At 54.2% G+C, this 21,749-nt stretch overlaps 1 protein-coding gene across 4 annotated transcripts; it reads right to left on the bottom strand.

Annotated features, from left to right (window-relative positions):
- Nucleotides 1-302: 302 nt before the first annotated feature.
- PNOC (prepronociceptin) lies at nt 303-10,613 on the bottom strand. Of its 4 annotated transcripts, none has more exons than XR_010471053.1 (4): nt 10,456-10,613; nt 6,742-6,884; nt 1,937-2,488; nt 303-1,209 (listed from the first exon to the last, which is right to left on the bottom strand). XR_010471053.1 is itself a non-coding variant. In XM_065055561.1 (4 exons), the coding sequence occupies exons 2-4, from the start codon at nt 6,859-6,861 to the stop codon at nt 1,160-1,162; spliced, it is 594 nt and encodes a 197-aa protein (XP_064911633.1). In that variant the 5' UTR covers nt 6,862-6,884; nt 10,456-10,613; the 3' UTR covers nt 303-1,159. The 4 variants fall into 4 exon arrangements, 3 of the variants coding, with proteins under 3 accessions (XP_064911633.1, XP_064911634.1, XP_021154193.2); XM_065055561.1 differs by having other exon boundaries at nt 2,065-2,488; XM_065055562.1 differs by having other exon boundaries at nt 1,989-2,488.
- Nucleotides 10,614-21,749: the final 11,136 nt, after the last annotated feature.

Here is a 21,749-nt window from a genome sequence, read left to right on the forward strand (position 1 = left end):
CTGGTTTTTCCCCCAAATAACCCTGATTCCATCCCATTTTTGGCTGTGGGACACACGTGCAACAGGACAGACCCCCAGCAGCTCTGCAAGTTCCACCCAAGGGGGGCATTTCTACCACCCCAAAAGCCCCCACTCTTCAAATAATACAAATTACCAAATTTTGCCTTGTTTTCCACCCTAAAACCAAACTATTTCCCATCTGCGTGGGGCGATTTGATCCCCCCCATGGTGGCTTTTTTGGGGGGGTCAGGGACCTTCTCCCCAAGCGCTGACCCAAGTGACGGTCGCCAGTCGCAATGATATCGTAGAAACAGTAAACTGATTTATTAATCCTTTTGCTATGTACAAGTTTAATGGAGAAATCTTTGTATGAAACAATTAAAAAGAACCAGATCTTGGGATAATTGTTTTTTCCAGAGGGATTATGTTATATTATTATATTTTTAATTATTTTTACAAAGGGTGAAGAACGGCAGCGCTGCGGGTGAGACCTGGGGATAGTCGCTCCCATAATGTGCTTGATTTCTTTTTGGGTAGCGAATTCAACCAGGAGGACCAACCAGTTCTGATTATTCTCATGGGAGCAACACGGACAGAATTAAACCCCCGCGTCCCATGCTGGGGACGTGACACATGCTGGGGAATGAGGGGGGGGACGCAACGAAAACAACGTGCGCGGTTTGTATTGCTGAGCAAAGAAGTCAACCCCAGAGGCTTTATAAAACATCAAGGAAAACGCTTTTAAAAGGGTAAAACTAAAATAAAAGGGGAAAAAATCAAAAATAAACATTTTGTTACGGTTTAAGGACACATTGCCACGTGGTTTCTGGGCGCCAGGCCGATTTTCCGCCGGATTCAAGGTGGTTCGTTCGTAGCGGCTGAGCCAAAAAATCAGATTATTTTGGCGAAAATCCCCCCTTGTTTTTGGTGGGTTTTGGTGGGTTTTGCCTTATTTCGTTTAAATCTGCGCCCGCTCCCCCGCGGTCCCGTCCCCCCCCATCCCCGCGGCATCTCGCTCCCCGTCGCCGTCCGCGATTCCTCGGGTCCCGGGGTTAAGTCTGGCTTAAGTGAGTGAAGAGCAAAGTGGTTTCTGACCGCGTGTGAGTCTGAAGCGCTTTGGGGTCCGTCAGAGAGAGGATGGAGGCGGGCAGGAGCAGGGTTAATTTTGCCTGTGCCTGGCGGAAGGTGCTGGGATGCGGTGCCGGAACGCTATAAAAATATAAATATAAAATAATAGAGAAAATAACAATAAAAATAATAAAAAATTAAAAATAAGGAAAAAGAAAAAATCAAGAGAATTAAAGAAAAGGGAAAATAAATCAGCTGAGCCGAAAGCGGAGGGAGCAAGGGGCTCCCTCCCGGGGCTTGGGGGTACATCCCTGGATTTAGGGAGATGCCACCCAAGGGGGGGAAAAATAATGAAAAAGAACCAAGAAAAAGGGGGAAAAGAAAAGGTAAATTCTTCCAAATGAGAAATTTGGAGGGGGTGGGATGGGGGTCTGAGCATCCCGGGGACACACACCGGTCCTGTGGGGTGGAAGCGTGGGGATAACCCACTGCGGAATTTGGCGAGGTGGAGCGGGAGCAATTTAGGACGAAGGAGTTTTCTACAAGGAAAATTTTACTTTAATCTGATTTAATTGTGAAAATTCCTTAATTTTTAAATTACCTTTTAAAAATTTTCATAATTTTTAAATATCTGCTTTTTTTGGGGGGGGGCGCTGAGCCATCCTTCACACCTATTTTGTGTCCAATCACAAAGCAACCAACTTTCGCCCATCGTCCCTGCCGGGGGGGTGGAATCTGACGACCAAAAGGACTTTTCCCCAACCACCCTCCGGATGCCGCGGCGGCCGCTCTGCCCACCCCTCCCCGCTCTCCAAATCAACATCTTCCAAATTATTTTGCCCCCTTTTGTTTTTTAATTTGCACCTACGGACATGTGGTGTAGAGGGGTAGGAGGGTTGACTTTTTTGGCCATGGCGGACCTCGCCGTGGCGGCGCGGCGGGGGCTCCGTTAGATCTCGTTGTGCTCGCTGACGCCGCCGGCAACCTCGTACTCACTGGAGCGCGGCGACATGCCCAGGTACTGCTTCAGGAACTCGCTAAACCTCTTCTGGTTGTTCCACTTCCTCGCCGACTTGCGCACCCCGATGAAACCCCCGTATCGCTTCTGCACCCCTTTCGCCGTCGGCGCCGGCCACCAGCCGCGCGTCCCCCGGGGGAAACCGGATCGTCGGGAAATGTCCTCGGGCGGCTGCGGGAAAGCGCCCGGCGCCACCTCGACGCCTTCGTCGTCTTCGGTTTCCCGGCGCTGCAGCAGCTCGCTTACCTGGAACGGGTTTGCCGGTGGCACTGCCGGCACCGCGCCGCGCCAGGGAGCGTCCTGGAGGTCACGGGGACGCGGGGCGGCTCGGCCGGCGGCGGCGGCACAGAGCTCCCAGGTGGCCCGCGGCACAGCTTCGCCTTCGCACTCCAGGATGCAGACCTGGGTGGGAGACACGGGGATGGGTGTCAGGTGGGTTTGAGTCCCACCAGGACTGTGGGAGACATGGAGATGGGTGTCAGGTGGGTTTGGGTCCCGCCAAGACCACAGGAGACATGGAAATGGGTGTCAGGTGGGTTTGAGTCCCACCAGGACTGTGGGTGACATGGAGATGGGTATCAAGTGAGTTTGGGTCCCATCAGGGCTGTGGGACACAGAGAGATGGGTGTCAGGTGGGTTTGGGTCCTACTGGGACAGCGGGAGATACAGGGATGGCTGTCAAGTGGGTTTGAGTCCCACCAGGGCTGTGGGAGATGTGGAGATGGCTGTCAAGTGGGTTTGGGTCCCATCAGGACTATGGGAGACATGGGGATGGGTGTCAGGTGGGTTTGAGTCCCACCAGGACTGTGGGACACAGAGGGATGGGTGTCAGGTGGGTTTGGGTCCCAGCAGGACTGTGGGAGACATGGGGATGGGTGTCAGGTGGGTTTGGGTCCCACCAGAACTGTGGGACACAGAGGGATGGGTTTCAGGTGGGTTTGGGTCCCACCAAGACCACAGGAGACATGTGGATGGGTGTCAGGTGGGTTTGGGTCCCACCAGGACTTTGGGACACTGGGAAGCACGGCGTGGTGTAGAATCATCAAGTAATTGAATCATCAAATCATAGAATTATTTTGGTTGGAAGAGACCCTCAAGATCATGGAATCCATTGACCCAACCCTGGCCATAACTCATGTCCCTGAGAACCTCATGTCCACGTCTGTTCAACCCCTCCAGGCATGGGGACTCCACCACTGCCCTGGGCAGCCTGTTCCAGCGTACCCCAAATGCCCCCACATCTAGCCTGTCCAGTGATGCAGCATGTTGGAAGACACCCGTGGAAAGGTTCCGGCATTGCCTGGCCTCATTTGGTGAGGTGTCCCATCCCAAAGCTCCTTTATGGGCTCCCAGAAGTGGAGATGCTGGGGACCTATGGCAGCTGCTCAGCATCCCTCTCCCGACCATGCCTGGACAGGCTCTGCTCCATGCTGGACATGCTCTGCACTTCTCCTGTTGATGTCCATACTCTGGTCCCACTGCCCCATGCTCTGCACTGCTGGGTCCTTCAGCTGGGCATGAGCCCAAAAAATCACTAAGTGGCAGGACAGTGGCGGTGGGAAGGGACCCACGGCATGTGCTGGTGCCTGGGGTTGTTCCTCCCCTGGGCAGGACTTAGCTCTTCTCCTCGTTGAACTTCAGGAGGTTCCTACCCACCCATGTCTCCAGCTCGGCGAGGCTCCTCTGGATGGCAGCACAACCCTGCGGTCGACCATCCACCCCTCCGAACTCTGCATTTTCTGACAACTGCTGAGGGTGCGTCTGCCACATCGTTCCGGTCGTTAATGAAGATGTCAAGCTCCCCCGGGTTCAATCCACGTCACTGCCTGTTTATCTACCCTGTGCTTCAGCAGCTGGTCCATGAGGATGTCGCGGGAGACAACGTCAAAGCCTGATGAAAGTCAAGACAAGCTGGTTGTCTCCATGCAGAAAGCGATCAGGTTGGTCGAGCATGATTTCCCCTTCATCAATCCATGCTGGCTGCTCCTGGTGACCTTCTTGTCCTTTGCATGTCTGCAGGATGATGTGCTCCACCATCTCATGGCCACCAGCTCATGGCTTCCCAGATCCTCCTCCATGCCTTCCGCAAAGTCAGGTGTGACATCTGCCTCCTCCCAGACCCCAGGAACCCGCCTCCTTCTCCATGTTCCTTCAAAGGCCATCAAGAGCAGCCTCATCAAGAGCTCCCATTGGGCTTCCTCAGCACCCATGGGTACATCCTACCATTTTTGTGGCTCATCTCTTTCCAAGACGCCTCATCCACCAAGGCAGGACATAGACCCGGCACCACTGTTGGGTGATAGCCCCAAATGGGCAGCCTGTTCCAGTACCACCAAAACCAGCACCCAGGGGAAACCATCCAGGAGACAATCGTAGAAGAACCAAACTAAATACCCAAAGAAACCAGGGCTGGAGGGCCCAGGAGGGAAGGGTTGTCCTCCCTTCCATTGAAGTGTCTCCATCCCAGCATGAGCTTCATGGTGGGCTCTTCTAAATGCTTAACGCCAACTGGAGGATGCCATGATGAAGCACTTTGGCGTGTCTCCTTGCTACAAACTACCTGCAAGACCAAAACCCTTGCAAAGACCAAAACCCTTGCAAAGACCCTCTTCACCATGGGTTCATTAACTTCACCAGGTGAGAGGTGCTACAAATCCCAACGTGGTGTCTCAGGGCTGAAGCTCAAGCACGTGGCTGTTGCCATCCCTGAGGGCATCCAGGTTCTTCAGACACAAAGACGAAAGAAAAATAGCTGTCCCAAAGTGAGGTGGTGATGAGGACCTTGCAAGCTGGGACACCTACAACGGTCCTTGTGGAGACACCAAGGGCACCCTGTGCTGAGCCAAGATTCTCTCCTGGGATCTCCAAGGTCTACAGCTGATGGACAGTGTCCTGACGGTGCCCTGCGTTTGAGATGAAAGGTGGTGGATCCTGTGTAGGTAACAGCTCCAATGAGCACCAGCTAATAGGCTTCAAAAGGCATTACCCGAGGCATCAACTGGAAGACCATCCATGGTCCTATTGCTCATCCACAAGGCAGCACCATAAACATCCCAGGGTCCTCAGCCGTCATGCTGTGGTCTTAATTCACATGGAAATAGCTTCTGCTCACAGTGTTTTGGGAGTCCTCAGGAAATACCATCCAACGGTCCACCACCTCCAGCACCAAAACTACCTGGGGTGGCTCCTTCCAATCTTCATTTGGCATTGTTGGTGCCACCATGGCTTTGCACCATCCCTAGGTGACTCTGAGGAGCAGGACATAGGTGATGCATCCACATCTTCAAGACCAGCTCCATCAGCTGCTTCCTGTCCTGCCCTGGAAGCTGTGATGATGGTGCTAATACACCTGTGACTTCAGAGGGATCTCCTGTTTCTACTTCTGAAGGATGGATCAGCCACGGTGCTGGTGGGACTCCCTTGGCCGTTGCTTTGGAAATGGTGGAAGACTGTATTAAATCCCACCATGCCGCTTTTTCCAGCTGAAACCAAGCCTCCAAAGACCCCGGGTTCCTCTGCGCCTGCTTCAAACCACTCTTGCTTTGAGATACAACCTTGCATGGGACCCAGGAGCCACCAACCATCCCATCTCCATCTTGCTGGCCAGGAGAGACAGAGCAAAATCACAGAATCATCGGGTCATCTTGGTTGGAAGAGATCCTCAAGATCATCGAGTCCAGATGCAACTCCAGAAGCAGGACTAGGCAGGAGGGGGTTGTCCCTGCAGAGACACTGGTGCCTTCAGATTACAAACCAACATTTTGGGGCGTAAACAGGGCAATCGCGCCCCAAAACTTGGTGGCAGTGACGTGTGGTTGCAGAAGGCTTTGCCAGCAAGGGGGTGGCACTGGGGTGGCTCCAGCATCTCCACGAAGCCCTGGAAGTCACTGATCCCACCTGGTTTTGGGGGGACGTTTCCAGCCCTGGGGGCTTCCTGACATGCCACGTCCTTTTGGGTAGACGCCCCAACCTGCTGTGATTTATCATTGTTAATAAATTAGCGAGCGGGTGATGGATAATCCCTCGAGGGCAGAGGGGGAACAGGAGGGAAAGAAATGCTGCCAGGCAGGGCACGGCCATGGCTCGGTGGAGGGGAAAAGAAAGGATTAGGGACTGGAAAAGAAACCCAAAAATGTCATTTAATGGCTCTTTCCATCCAGCATCGAAGGGAAGAAGGTAGAGGGTCTGTGGGGTGCCCGATCCCCTGAAACACTGCAGCTCACTGGGCATCTGCAAAGCTGGTCCCATCCTGATGGGGTTCCGGGGGGATTTTGGTGTCTTCTTGGAGGATGGGGTGGTGATCTGGGGGGTCTGGGGTTGGCATAGGTGGGGACAGTGATGCCACAAGCCATGGGGGTATGGGAGCTGGGGATGCTGGGGGTCTTGAGACCCTCTTTGGGCCACCACAGCGTTGTCCCCATCACTCCCAGCAGCTGATCTGGGCTCTGCATCCTCCCTCAGGACCATCTTGGTGTCCCTTGGGGGGTGCCCAAGGAGGAGGGACAGTGACAGCAGGTGGCACCATCCCCTTGAGATTTGACACCAACCGGTAGCCAAACCCCCCTCCAAAGCCCCAAACCCTGGCACAAGGTGCCCACCCAGCACAGGGGTGCAGCTGGCACAGCACCCATGGGTGCCACCCCCAGGGGACTTACGAGGACGTCGAAGCTGTCCCGGTAGAGCTGACGGTCGCAGTGCAGACAGTCCCCCCGGCAGTCGCCCCGCGCCCGGGCGAAGAGGCAGAGCAGCAGCAGGTCCCAGAGCACGGTCCTCATGGTGACACTGGCACCGGCAGCGGCTGCGGCACCGGAGAGAGGAAAACCCGTCAAACCAGGACGGCACCGGCACCGCCGAGCCCCGCACCTGCGCCGAAGTATGGCCGTTCTCAGCCCGTCCTCCCTCACCACCTGGTCCCCCTGCCAAAATTATCCTTTTGGGAAAGGAGCCCGACTGCCTCCTCATCCCCAAAACGGATCCGGTGTGTCCCGGCTTAATTTTTTCCAGGCTATCTCATGGCACAAGTCCCAGACGGGGCTTATTTTAGCAGGTGGACGTGGTGGGGCAGCACGTCCCCAGCTGTCCCCTGAACAGGACACTCCTTATCCCAGCATCACCGGAGCTGAGAGAGGTTGTTCTGCTCCGGTTTCCCCTCCCGGCCATTTCTGGGGTGCTGCCGCCCCTGTCTGTATCTTGGGAGGGTTCAGCCATCGCTGCTGGGAGGGATCGCCGGGATCTGAGCCCACCCGGTGTGGAGCAGCAAAGCCAAAGAACCCCGTGTCCTGTCCAGCTTTGCCAACACCAGTGACAGGCAGTGATTAAGTGACATGACCAAGGCTGTGCGCTTTCCCCCCAATTCCAGGCTGTTTAGCCCCACGCATCCCCCCAGCCATCCGCAAACAGGAGGGCTGGTCCTCCTGACCCTCCCCTCGCCCTCATCCCATCAGGAAAAGGGATGTGAGATCCCTGTGGTCCTGGGGAGCAGGTCCTGGGGCTGCACAGTGACACAAGGGGAGGAGGTGGAGGTGACAGAGAGGAACAGGATGGAGACGTGAAGGTTGGTGCCACCCTTGATGGCACTGGGGTCCCTCCATACCGGAGCAACACCCAGAAACACCCGTACCGGGATGTCAGAGATGCGGAAGACCTCGGTGGCGGTGGCTTTACAACCCATGTGTCACTCCAGCAGCATTTCAGGCTGCTTGGGGGGGCGCTTGAGCACCTGGCCAGGGGGTCCCCATTTATTCACACCCCATCGAGATGAGGGGACACCCCCACACTTTGCCACAAAGGCAGAGCATCCACTGGGGTCCCTGCACGGTGTCACGGTCACCTTTTGTCCCCACCAGCCGGGCAGTGACACAGCCCCTGGCAGCTCCCAGTTGTCATTTGCTGGAGGGGACCAGGGGAAGCTGATAAGGGGCAGGAATTAAGGCTTAATCTTCGTCAAGTCTCATTAAAACTGGTTGGCGGTGTGAGTCAGAGGCTTGGCAGAAAGCTCCCAGGAGAGGGCAAACCCCCCAAAAAATCACTGAGCCCCAAAACAGGGTTCAGCGGAGCCAAAGAGGGGGCTGCAACCCACCCCCCAGCACTGCCCCCGTGTCCCCAAGAGCCACCAAGTCCTGGGAAAAGCAGGTCACATCTGGTTGCAGAGGAGGCTGCGAGATTACGGCTCGGCTTTTCTTCCCGGTTAATTGAAAGATGCTATCGGGCAGGATGCGGTACCCTGGCAGCATCACCAGCCGGGGCAGGGGTGGCAAGGAGGGAAACAACCCCCGCTTTGCTCCCCCAAATATTAAATCAGCCTTTCAAAGGGCACGTTTTTCTTGTTTCTGCCCTTGGGTGTTTGGGGTGAGGGGGACGGCAGGGTTGGGGGTGGTGACGGCATGAAGCCCCGTTCTGAGTTTTGCAGCCACAGACCCTCAAGAAAGAGAGGGATGTCTTTTTTCCCCAGTTTTTCCCTATTTTCCCTATTTTTTCAATTTTTCCCTATTTTTTCAATTTTTCCCATTTTTCACCCCTTTTTTTTTTCCTCTTTTTTTCCCCCACTTTTTTGGTATTTTTCTCCATTTTTCCCCCCAAGAAAATCCAACCTGGACCCTATTTCCCAAGGGTTGCACCATCCTGTCCCACTGCCCTCGCACCCACAGATGCCACCTACCCCAGCAAAGGACGCGACACACCGGTGTCACACCACAGCCACCCCCACGGCTCCTTAACAATGGGGCTGCTCCTGGGCACAAACCTTCCTCTTCCTCCCCTTCCATGCCGGGGGTATGAGGATACAACCACTCCATCCCATAAAATAGCTTCGGGACCCCCTCCCACTGCCCCACGGGCGCGTCATTTGGAGTTTACAATCCAGTTGAATGATCCTTATTAATATTCGGGAGGGGGTAAGAAAAATAAGAAGAGGTTTTTCTAGAAATCCAGCCTGCGATTCAGATAACGTTGGGTCTGGTTATCTGTCAGGACAAGCGGCTTTGTATTTATCGCTCTGGGTGGGATGATGTGGGAGATGCAGCCATACAAAAGGGATGATTTGGAGGGGGGGAAGGATGGAGAAGAGAAGAGGTGAAAAGGGAAGCAGGTGCTTGCCGAGATGGGTTTTTATTCGCTTGATTTGAGGCAATTTGGGCTGGGGAGATGCTCCCTGCCTCTCCCCGGGGATGCTCCATCCCCTTTTCCCTATGGGAGATGCGAACTGGGACACATTGGGAATTATCCCAGCAGCGGGATCACCGTCCATCCCCAAAAACCTTCACTGGGGTTTAAATCCAGCGATGCTCTCGCTTTTTCCCAGGTCAGGATCAATGCGGGGCGCACATTTCAGAGCATCTCACTTCCCACCCCCAGAGCACAACCAGCCCAAATTAATATTGCTTTTCCCTGCTAATTTCCCCCCCCCGCTACCCATAAGCCAAGGCCTGATCCAGAGATGCAACCGGGCACGATCTGGACCCAGAGTTGAAGGAGTCAAAGCTTTTCTTTCCAGTCGAAAAAACGCAATATTGTCTAAGAGTGTCTCCCACCGGCTCCCCCAAACCCCTGCGATGCCGCACGGCTTTGTGCTGGCAGCTTTTGGGGGGGATTTTGGGGAGAATCTGAGGGATTTTGGGGGGGGTGGTTTGGCTACAGATGCCTGGCACTCACTAGAAAAATAAGCGTTTCCTTTTGTCGGTCCCCCTCAATCAGGTAATTGGCCATAATTGGCCGAAATTAGACGCTGCAGCGCGACTGTAAACACAGATGTGGGCTGGAGAGGCTGAGAAAAGGCTGTTTAGAGGTAAAAAAGCTCGGGAAGAACATTTCCCTCTGTGTCCCCATAGCTCAGCCATTCATTCCTGCTATTTGGAAGGGACTAAAAAAAATCAAAGCAACAAAAATCACATCATTTTCCTCCTTTTTGTGGGGTTTTTTTGAGGAATAAAAGGGATGGCTCGCAAGGCAGGAGCATCTTGCAGTGACCCTGGTGAAGTCCTGGCTACAAGAAGAAAGGGCAGGAATACTGAATGAGGTAAGTTGTGGTGTGGCGGGTCACCAAATAAATCCCCTAAAAAATGCCGCTCGTCCCGGAGGAACCCACCATCACCCTGTGGGTTTCCCGTGGTTTCGGGCAGGCGTCCCGCACCGACTCCTGTTGCGTCCCTCCTGCTCCGCTCCGCTTGATTTTGGGGGCTGGATGGTGAAGCAGAAACTTTTCCTCTCTTGGGATAAAGATGTTTTTTTTCCCTCCAGGAAGATATTTCATTTAACCCTTAGCAGGGAGGGGAAGATCTATCCATGAATCGGAGCCGGACGGACCATCCTTGGGTTAAAACAGAACCAAACTGAGCCCCCCTAGGATGGAAAATTAAAGCGGATTTTCCTACCTGCGGGTGTGCTGTCGGCTGCCGGCTCCTCTGATCTGTGACTCCGCCGGCGCCTGTGCCACGGTGGTATATATAGACGGTGTACACACGCGTCCCCACACCTCCCTCCCCGCACACGTGCGTCGCTGAGCCCACCCCCGGGGGCTGCCGGCGGAGGGATGCGCTAGCTGGGGACCAGGGATGTGCATCCCTTCCCGCATCCTTCATCCCTCCCTCCTCCTCCTCCCCAAATCCGAGGGGCAGCCCACGAAAGAGGTGAGGGATGTTGGCCTTGTGGTTATCCAAAGGTGGCACCCTGTGTCTTGGGGATGGTGGGGTTGGGATGGAGATTGTGGGGGGGGGGGGGTGTGACGATGTGCCCCAGCCCAGATTTGGGGGGTACAAGGACCTGAAGGTACCAGCAGCTGGGTCAGCCCAAAAATCACCCCTCAGCCCTTTCCGGGGGCCTCTTTTTCCCCCTTTAGACCCCAGAAGGAGGTGAAAGGGGGGGGTCCCCGACCCCCATTACCAACACGCTCCGGCACAGCTGCGGCACTGCCACGCAACCACCGAGCGTGTCGCGCACCGATGGCAGGCGTGCGGGTGGGAATAATGGATTTCAGGCTCAGTGGATGATGCCGGGCGGGCAGGGGGAGCACAAAAACCCCAACTTTACATTTCACAGATGATGGAAACGCCCGGCGAGGCAGACGCAGCCACATGCCGGCACCTCGTGGGGGCGGATTTGGCCGCTCCGGCACCGGGGAGAGACGTTGCCTTTGATTTGGAAAGGCCAAACTGATCCCAACCTTCAATAGTTTCCTCTGCTAAGCAGCATCACCCCATTTTTCTCCTTGTTTAAGTGACCCAGAGCCATAACGTTCATCCCGTTTGCACTGGTACGGAGCCAGAATCCCCCGAGCATCCCACCCTGCCCCACCTCGGCAATTACAAAATCAAATCTGCCGCGGCGCTGTGATCCTATCTTGGTAATTTCTTGTAACGACTCCCCAGGAAGGGCTGGAGATCCGAGCGAAACGCCTTGGCCCGCTTTTTGGTTCGGCTACAGCTCTTAAATCATTGAGTTGAATGCCCCCGGGTAAGAATTGGGATGTGTCGGCGCTTGAGCAGGCGTAAAATAAAAATCTAGAAATGGATCGAAATGCCAAGAAGTGAAACAGCGTCGTAGGAGTGGATGGAGGCGACACGCCTGGTGCTGGGGGCAAGGTATGAGCCTGCATTTGGGGTGTTTTAGGGGAAAATGGGGCTGGTGAGCAATATCATGTAGGACCTATGGGGTAAAGCAGCTCCCCATCATGCTCCCAGGCAAGCGCTGGAGATAGGGATGCTGATTTTTTCCAATATATCCTATACTATTATTTTTTAGTGTATTATATATATATATATAGCTTCAATTTTTCCTTAACCACTCATTTTTTCATTAAGGACATATTCCCCAGCTCTTATGCAAAGCCGAGCGGGAGCGGGAAGGCTTCTTGTTTCTTTTGTTCTCTCCTGGGGTAATTTTACAAGCTTTTGGGGCTTTTGTTCAATGCATAGCCCCCAAAATCTCAGTTTCTTGGTGTTTATTGAGGTGACGGAGCCTTTTCTCCCCTAACCTGGCCAAAGGGAATTGCCTCCACGGCCCCTTGTTCAAGCCGATGATGATGATGTTGTTGAGCTGGCAGGAGCAAGAGGCAGCAAATGACATCGGGGTGACGTCGTTTATGGTCTCGCTAATTAACGGAGGGGTGTGGGGGGGTGACTGACAGCCGAAGTGCCCAAAGGCAGCACGCTAGGCAGGAGAAATACTCAGTTTTGCAGCATTTCCAGGTTTTTCCAGATCCATGTGGGTACCAGCACCTAAATCTCCATCAGTGCTACTGGGGAGGGATTTGGTTTGGGATCTGGGGAATGTTCACCCTGTGTAACATTGGAAAATACAGATGATTTTTTTTCTTTTTTAAAGGTTTTTTGGGCGTTTCTGGTTCAAAGTTGGGTTTGCCCAAGCGCTCTCCTCCCTGGCTTGGCAGGGGGAAGAGCATCCCTGGCGAGGCGGAGCGGGAGGATTCGGAGCGACAGGCAATTAGCAGCGAAAAAGCAACGATCCTTTTCAGGGAGAAAACATAAAGCAGATGGGATCTGGCACAAGGGAAACATGGAGAGGACTCCAAAGCCGCCTGGAGGACGCAGGAGCTGGAAGACTCGGGAGCTGGGAAGTTGTGTTGTTCCTCTGGTCTTGTGGAAAGTCGCAGCTGGAGGGGGTGAGGACATACCCTAAGCTGTGTGACACAGCCCAAGGATGCTGCCCGACCCCCCTGGCTCCAAGCTCCTTTCAGGCAGTTCAGAGATCAGAAGGTCTCCCCTCAGCTCCTGTTCTCCAGCTGAACCCCCAGGTCCCTCAGCCGCTCCATCACACTTGTGCTCCAGCCCCTCACCAGCTCCGTTCCCTTCTCTCCACTCGCTCCAGCACCTCAAGGCCTTTTTAAACATGAGGGGCCCAAAACTGACCCCAGGATTTGCGTATTTTCAAAAATCAGGCACTCAGGGCTGCATCCTGCTCATGGGCAGCTGCCATGGAATGCTTTAAGAAGATGAAGCAGCAGTTTAAAGCATTTCATTGTCCCCGATTTGGGGTTGATAAATGCCAATGGTGAGGTACAGACTGGTGCTGCTGATTTGGAATCACAGAATCACAGAGTGGTTTGGGTGGGGAGGGACCTTCAAAGGTCACCTAGTCCAACCACTCTGCAACCAGCTCAGGTTGCTCAGAGCCCCGTCCAGCCTGGCCTGGGATGTCTCCAGGGATGGTTCATCCACCACCTCTCTGGCCAACCTGGGACAGGTTCTCACCACCCTCAGCACAAACAATTTCTGCATCATGTCCAGCCTGAATCTCCCTCCTTTAGTTTAAAACCGTCACCCCTTGTCCTATTGCAACAGGCGCTTCTCAAAAGTCTGTCCCCATCTTTCTTATCAGCCTCTTTTAAGTCTGTAAAGGCCACAATAAGGTCTCCCCAGAGCTTCTCTTCTCCAGCTGAACACCCCAACACTCTCTGCCATTCACCAGCAATGATGGGAGGTTTGAGCTCTGCCCATGAGGATGAGCATGATGAAGGCTCAAGCCCTTTCTGCACCCCCACAAGTAGCTCAGGGCTGGCACACCATGTCTGCATGCAGAGCACCACCACTCTAATTTGAGCAAACCCCAAGTTTAAATGTTGTGGGAGGGAAAGCAGCTCTTTGCCAAGCCTTGGGGATGAGGGGCATCGTGGGGCACCCTCTGACTCCATCACTGATAGGTGCTGAGGGTGATATTGTAAATGGGCTGGACATGATTCAACGCATTGGGGGTGGGGAAATAAACTGCTTTTTACTCAGTTTTCCAGCACTTTAATGAGCTGGAAGAACTCAGAAATGGGGCTGAGGGGGCAGAAACCATCCTCCTGTGTGGATGCAGCTCTTCATGGAGGGTGTTGGTCTCTTCTCCACAGGGTGGCTTCCCCACTGCCCAGCTCTAACTGGGGAGGTGTCGCTCGCTCCAGTGCTGCAGGAACATTTTTAAGGCAAGAGGTTTTTGGGGAAAAAAAGTCTCAAAAGACATGATCTCATTCAGTGTAGCGGATCAGCTGATGGAAGAAGCACTTGGGGCTCAAGTATCAGGTCTCTGCTCCCCAGGAACAAGCGCCAGGAGCAGAGGAAACGGCCTCAAGTTGCCCAGGGGATGTTGAGGTTGGATGTGCGGAACAATTTCTTCCCCAAAGGGCTGTGGGGCATTGGAACAGGCTGCCCAGGGCAGTGCTGGAGTCACCAGCCCTGGAGAGTTGGACAGATGGACATGAGGTTCTCAGGACATGGGCCAGTGCCGAGGGTGGGTTATGGTTGGACTTGATGATCTTGAGGGGCTTTTCCAACCAAAATGATACTATGATTCTATTGGCCAAGCAGCACATAACCCCCTGCCTGGTTTCTACCATAACATGGGCGATAGTGGCCTCTGGGTCTCCAGCAGGTCCTGGTTGAGTATGAGGTCAAGAATGGAGGAGTTGAAGGATTTGGGAGAAATGTTAAGGGGAAAAACCATGAAAGGGACGGGAGAGCAATCCCTTCCTGCACTTTGCATCAAGCAGGAAAGAAGGGAAGGTGATATTTGTTCCTGCAATGGAAGGACTATAGCAATTAAGCTTGAGGCAGCATCTGAGAAGATCATAATTCCTGCCTGGTGCCCTTCATCCCTGTGATGGGAAGGGGCAATTTGGACACGGAATTGCCACTTTGCATTGGGAAAGGAAGATTTTGCCCCCAACGCCCAAAAGACGTGGCTGCTCCACTCTGCACAACCTCAGGGTTTCATCCTTCGAGATGCTGGAACCATGTCTGGACGGGCACTGAGCAGCTTTGAGACTGGCCCTGATTTGAGCAGGGTTGGGACCAGAGTCCTCCAGAGGTCCCATCCCACCTTCCCGGGACTTTCTGACCAAAGGGGGATGAAAGGTACCGGAGACACAAAAAGGGCCAGGAGGACCTTTACTAAAAATAATAAGGGAGTGAACCTTGGAATTACAGGATGTAGCCATCTCCATCTCATCTCCATCTTCATATTCATCTTTATCTCCATCTCCACCTCCATCTCCATCTCTACCTCCATGTCCATGTCCATGTCCATGTCCATCTCCATCTCTCCCTCCATCTCCATCTCCACCTCCACCTCCATCTCCACCTCCATCTTCATCTCCATCTCCATCTCCATCTCCATCTCCATCTCCATCTCCATCTCCACCTCCATCCCTGAACCAGTCCCAGTGGGGATGGGGCAGCACTCAGAGATCCCCTCTGGCCCACAGCAAGGTGATGGAGAACATCCAACCTGGTGGTTTTTGGACTGATTTGTGGTACCAAACTGCCCTGACCATATCAGAAAGCCTCCACCAGCCCCTACTTTCCTTGCAGATGGACCTGGACCTCCCACCCTTCCTCCAGTGCTGGTTTTGGGGGTTCTGTCGCATCACCTCTATACAAACAACAAACATGGGTGATAACTTTTCTTCCAACATCTCCAAATTTGCCATTCAAGGTGATTTTTGCCCCAAAAACTCTTTGTGCCAGCAACGCAAACCATCCCCTTGGTTACCCCATACTGGGACACATCATCCCCAAAACATCCCCAAAGCTCTGCCTTCCCCAGCTCTGTTGCCCCATGGGACACGCAAGTGGCAGCTGCCACCACCATCACCACGTACCCACCTTGATGTGACCCCATGAAGCAGAGAACGGCTGGACAATGGTTTGCAGTCTTCTCCAAGCAGAGCCATCAATAGGTTCCTCAAGAAATAAAACCAACAGGAGATATTGTCAGCAACACAAGCGATGGGGGCTTGACGGGGCCCTGCCAAGTATTTGTGTCATCTAGTTAGACATTATTGCAGTTTTATTGAAAGCCCAATTGTGCTCATTTAGCTGTCGCTCAAACCCTTCTGCAGCTGCTTATTAGTGCTGGAGCGGGGAGCGAGGAGACGTTGCCGAAGAACACCCGTCCTTTCACAAATTACCTCTTCACTGATGAATTAAGGTCGTCAAGAAGGTCTCTGAATGCCTGAAGCCGTAACCCTTCTCAATTCATCACCTGTGGAGCCACATCTGGAGTGTCCCATGGGATGCTTGGCTCTCAGGAGCCACATGGGGACTGGGAGGCCACAGGGATGCTGGGATGGGATGTTGACCGAGCTGTTATAAAAGGTTGTGGAACAGTTTTTTTGTTCAAATGGAGGGGGAAATGGTAGATTTGATCCCAAATTTGCTCCGACATATAGTATATCATCCCTTGTATGTCCCCTCCAAGAGCGGGTTCATTTGGAGATGGGCTTGATCCCAGTGTGGGAAAATCACCTTATTAGCACCATGGCCTGATTTTTTTGGGGGGAAAAGCTCTTGACTTTAGGCAAATCTCAAAAAAACCCACTTTAAGGCAGAAAACAAGCTTTGTAGAGGAAAGATTTTAAGAATAAACATTTTAAGGGTGGTCATGTCCATAGACATATACAAAATTTACCGGTCTAGATTCTGCCCCCCAAAGCATCCAAGAGCAACGATGCTGTTATCCCCATGGTTGTCATATTTGTGTCCAACCCCTGGGGCCAGCACTTGAAAGATGGGAAGGATGATGTTCAAACCATCTCCTCGCTTCTCGCTTTAGGGCCACAGCAACCCCCCCTCCATCTCTTCCTTCCCATAAAAATAAAGCAAACAAACATCTTCCCCGGGGGAAAAAAATCTGCTCGACTCAGCCCCGTCTGATGGATGGTGGCTGGTGAGAAACCAGATTGAAACCAGTGACTCATTTCCCACCGGCGGCTATTTTGGGGGAGAAAAGCAGCCGTGTCCCCCCCCTCGACATCCATCAGGTGGTTGGAAGGTCCCCGCAGCCACCTCCGACCCCCCCCGTGCTGCTGCGGGGCTGGCAAATGAGTTTTCACCCTAATTGGAGCTTTTTCTCGCTTTTTGTTTTGTATCCTCACGTCCTCTGCCAGACATGGGATGAGGATGCAGCTTTGTCCCCGCTGGTACCCGGGCCCCCCGTGTCCCCCCCTTTGGCTGTTGATGGGTGACATTTGGCAGCTGTCCCCAGGAGGGGAGATAATTAGCAATCAGCTTCCCTATGAGATCTCCATCGCTTATAAACACCGTGATGTCTATAGGCGCTGCGATAGAGCCGATAACCAACGAAGAGATGTGCTGGGGGGGTGGTTTTGGGGCAGGATTTGGGTTTTGAGGGGCCAATGATCCCACCCGAGTGCGGAGGATGGATCTGAAGCCCGGAGCATCCATCCTTGCGCAGCCCCAAATGCTCCGGCCGGGCTCACACCGGAGAAAACACCTTGAAGTTTAATGAAACAGGTTCAGCAATTGATAGTGAAAAAATAACAATAAGGGATTTCTTTGCTCAGCAGTAACTACATTTCTCCATCAGCCCTTGCACCCTCAGTTCACCCCATCATTCCCAGCATCCTCCCAGTAAAGAGCCTGGGCTGGTACCCGCTAAACCATGATGCGCCAAAAAATATAACCCCCGAACCCCAGCGTTTGGTGCTTTGTGAAAGAAAAACTGCTACATCACTGTCGTCTTTAGCACATAAACCCTCTGAGTCACTGGAGGAATGTGCAGTGGTTTTTAATAGAGTCCAAACAGTCCCAGAGGGCCCAACGTTTAATATTCGAGATTTTGCTTTATTTTATTTATTTAGGTTGCTCCATTAAAATGTTCCCCCCACTAACACCCTGATATGTGGGACCATGCGTTTGCCGGAGCCAGTGGATGCTGCACGGGTGAGGAAGGACAGACTGACCGCCCCACTGGTCCTCTTCATGCTTCATTATTTTTTAATGCAAAAATCACAATTATTTCTGATAGCGGGAGCAGGTTTCTGGTGATGCTGAAGGATGGGGTGGTTCCCCCACAAGGGATGGGGAAAGAGGCAGCTCGGGCGGATGTGCTAGAGGTCTAGGAAAGCCTGCAAGGGTAGAAAACTTAATAAGAAAAATGACTTTTTTCCACAGGATAAAATACAGAAACGCAGCGAGCAGATGGGCGGCTGCAAGGGGAGAGGAGGAGGGATGAGCCATGGGCTCCTTGCTGCGGGACATCGCAAGCTGAAGGATGCTGCCGCGATAATAAGGGAATAAGAACCCAGAGAAAGGCAATTAAACCCTCCCCGCCAGCGGGACACGGCTGGGAAGGCGACGGGGTGGGACCCGACGTCCCACTGGGCGCATCCTCCCTGGAGCAATTCCACACAGAGCCAGGATTTGGGGCTGATGTGCCCCCCCGGGGGGTGACAGCGCATCCCCGGGTCTGGCTCCTTGTTTTTAAGACGTGAGGAAATATTTCTGTGGTTTTATTTCCTCTCGGGAGCTCCAGCTGTTATTAAAACCAGTTTCAAGGAGGGGTGATACCCACGCAGAGTTTGGCCCCGGGGGGAAACCTCCCTGGCTTTGCTGATTAACGCTGGGGGACCAGGATGCTCCATCCCCAGGGCTGGTACCCAGCTGCCATCCCAGGTCCCCATCACCGGGACATCCCAAAGTGACGTTTGGGAGCACCCCAGGGTATTATTCGGTTGTGATTCCTAATGCAAATACAACCAGGATGGATGTTCCAAGCGCTTTCTCACCAAGGGACCACAACCGCCCCTATTGCTGGGATGGGGATGGTCCCATCTGCCTCTTGCCAGTCCCTTTTCCCGGCCCCATCAGTGGAAAAGTCTTATTTAGGGCATGGATATCTCCAGCAGCTCATCTGCACGTCCCAAAGACACCTCGTAAAGTTGTATTTTAGTTTGCAAAGGTGGCCAGGCGGAGTTTAACAGGAGTGGGAACAAAACGTGGGATGGTCTGAAATTCCCCTCGTCAAGGAACTTGCTTCCCCAGCCATGCAACCAGATCCGGTCGCTGTCCGTAAAGTAAAATATCAGCAAATGGCTCAATTTTCTGGCGAAATCAGGTCATTATAAACTGGTTTGTTTCACTAATTTCTGCAGGTGTGGTGGGGAAATTGTCTTGCTCGTGCACACCCAGTTTTTTGTCCTGGCTGCAGCTTGGGGGGGGGAATAAGAAATTGGATTGAAAAGGCACTTTTACACTGCTTGAAAATGCTGCAAATTAAGAGAAATGGACTGGAAATCACCCTGCCCATGGTGGAACCCCATCCTGCTCCTCCTCCTTGGCACGGTCTGAACACAAAGGCAGGGCTGAGAACAAGGGGGTGACCCACAGTTTGGGGTGAACCCCCAAAGATGATGCTCTGGGGTGGGGACACATCCCTCTGGTGCTCTTTTCAGGGTGTTTGATGCCACCGTGTCTTGGGGGCGGTGCACTAGGACCCTGACGCAGGGGAAGCAGGACCCAGGTGGGCTGAGCACCCTCTGAGCACCTGCCAAAAGCTTTTAAAAAAATGTATTTATTTCATTATTTTAAATCTTTGGGCCAAAGCAGAGGGGCGGCTGCATTTCCCTGTGTTACACAACTGCCTCACTAAGTGCCGCCGGGACAAGGGGACGGACAGACAGACGGATGGGGAAGACACGGCATTTGCTGTCGGTCCCCGACACGACCCACAGCGCCAGCACACACGGCGTTTTGAGGAAGTTTGTCCTTAGCCAGCACCTGTCGTCCGCCGCAAAGGCTGCTGGGACTTGTAGTTTCCACCCTCTCCGCCACCACCATGCAGGCGCAGAACTTCCCCTCCCGGGCAGCTTGAGCTGGGGAAGGCAAAGCGTTCGCCGATTGGCCCGGAGACGGCCCCGCCCACCCCGTATCTGATTTATCATTGGTTTGACCGCGCCTCCTTCTTTCTGGTTGGCCGGCTGCCGCTAGTGGGCGGGGTGGCCGGTAGTGGCGGGAATTGCGGCGGCGGACGCGAGCGGGCGGCTGTGGTGAGGGGGGAGCCGGACCGAGCAACGGGCTGGGACGAGTGGAAGCGGGAACGAAGCTGGGCCTGAGGGGCTGCCGGGGAGAGGGTAGGGGCAGGGGCCTGAGGCCAGGTGCTGGGAAGAGCGGGCCTGAGGGGGTGGGAGGATGGGGAAGGGACGGGGTCTTAGGGAAGAAGCGGGGCAAAGCTGGGCCTGAGGGGATGGTGGAAGGGAGGCCTGAGGTGGGGAAGGAGCTGGGGCTGAGAGGGGTGGGGAAAGGGGGTTGAGGTGGCCGAGAGGTTTTAGTTGAGATGCTGGGAAGAGCTGGACCTGAGGGCATAGGGGAGGTGGGGAAGGAGACAGGGACAAGGTGGGGGGTGGGGAAGGAGACAGGGACAAGGTGGGGGGTGGGGAAGGAGACAGGGACAAGGTGGGGGGTGGGGAAGGAGACAGGGACAAGGTGGGGGGTGGGGAAGGAGACAGGGACAAAGTGGGGGTGGGGAAGGAGACAGGGACGAGGAGGGGGGTGGGCGAGGGGCCTGAGGTGAGTAAGGCGGTTTTAGGCGAGAAGGGGGGAAGCGCTACCCCTGAGGGTATGGGGGAGGCGGGGAAGGGGGCTGAGGTAAGGTGGGTGGGCAGTGGAGGTGATTAAGGGGGGGGCTGAGGTGGGGAAGGGAACTGGGCTTGTGCACATGCAGATGGGGGTTGGGACTGGGCTGTGGGTGGGGTGGGTTTGGGGGAAGGTTGGGGCATGGTGGGGGGTGGGTTTGGGGGAAGGTTGGGGCTTGGTGGGGGGTGGGTTTGGGGGAAGGCTGGGGCTTGGTGGAGGGTGGGTTTGGGGGAAGGTTGGGGCTTGGTGGGGGGTGGGTTTGGGGGACGGTTGGGGCTTGGTGGGGGGTGGGTTTGGGGGAAGGCTGGGGCATGGTGGGGGGTGGGTTTGGGGGAAGGTTGGGGTTTGGAGGGGGGTGGGTTTGGGGGAAGGCTGGGGCTTGGTGGGGGGTGGGTTTGGGGGAAGGCTGGGGTTTGGAGGGGGGTGGGTTTGGGGGAAGGCTGGGGCATGGTGGGGGGTGGGTTTGGGGGAAGGTTGGGGTTTGGTGGGGGGTGGGTTTGGGGGAAGGCTGGGGCTTGGTGGGGGGTGGGTTTGGGGGAAGGTTGGGGCATGGTGGGGGGTGGGTTTGGGGGAAGGCTGGGGCTTGGTGGGGGGTGGAGGGTGGGTTTGGGGGAAGGTTGGGGTTTGGAGGGGGGTGGGTTTGGGGGAAGGTTGGGGTTTGGAGGGGGGTGGGTTTGGGGGAAGGTTGGGGTTTGGAGGGGGGTGGGTTTGGGGGAAGGTTGGGGTTTCGTGGGGGGTGGGTTTGGGGGAAGGTTGGGGTTTCGTGGGGGGTGGGTTTGGGGGAAGGTTGGTGTAGGAAACAACTCTTTTGCAAATATAATAGGCTCAGGCAGGATCTCTCAGCAAAGCAATTTTTTTAATAACGATATTGCAGCACCCTGTGTTCTACCTAAAGGTAGGCACGCATAATAGGGCAAAAAGCCCCCAAAATCCTGGCTGCAATTTCCTTCCCCTGTTCCCCATTGGCTGGGTTCTTCAGGGCTTACAGACTACCCTGATGCATAGAATACCCTTCCCCTTATTGATATATTTATGATATGGATTCCTGGTACTTTGGCTACTCTTCCCCCTAAATTAACTTGTAAATACAGGTATCAGTTTATATTGCAGGAGGAGACTGTGTTTTACATTAAGGATTCATATTCTGATGCCTCTTGGTCCTTCCCCCGGCTGGGGTCAGGTGCTAGGTCCTCAGTTACATAAAAACCACGGTTCTTTGTTAAACGTTCCGTACACTGAGGTTTGGTGGGGGGTGGGTTTGGTGGGGGTGGGTTTGGGGGAAGGTTGGGGTTTGGTGGGGG

Source organism: Columba livia, chromosome 3 (genome assembly GCF_036013475.1).
Source record: "Columba livia isolate bColLiv1 breed racing homer chromosome 3, bColLiv1.pat.W.v2, whole genome shotgun sequence".
Taxonomy (NCBI): domain Eukaryota; kingdom Metazoa; phylum Chordata; class Aves; order Columbiformes; family Columbidae; genus Columba; species Columba livia.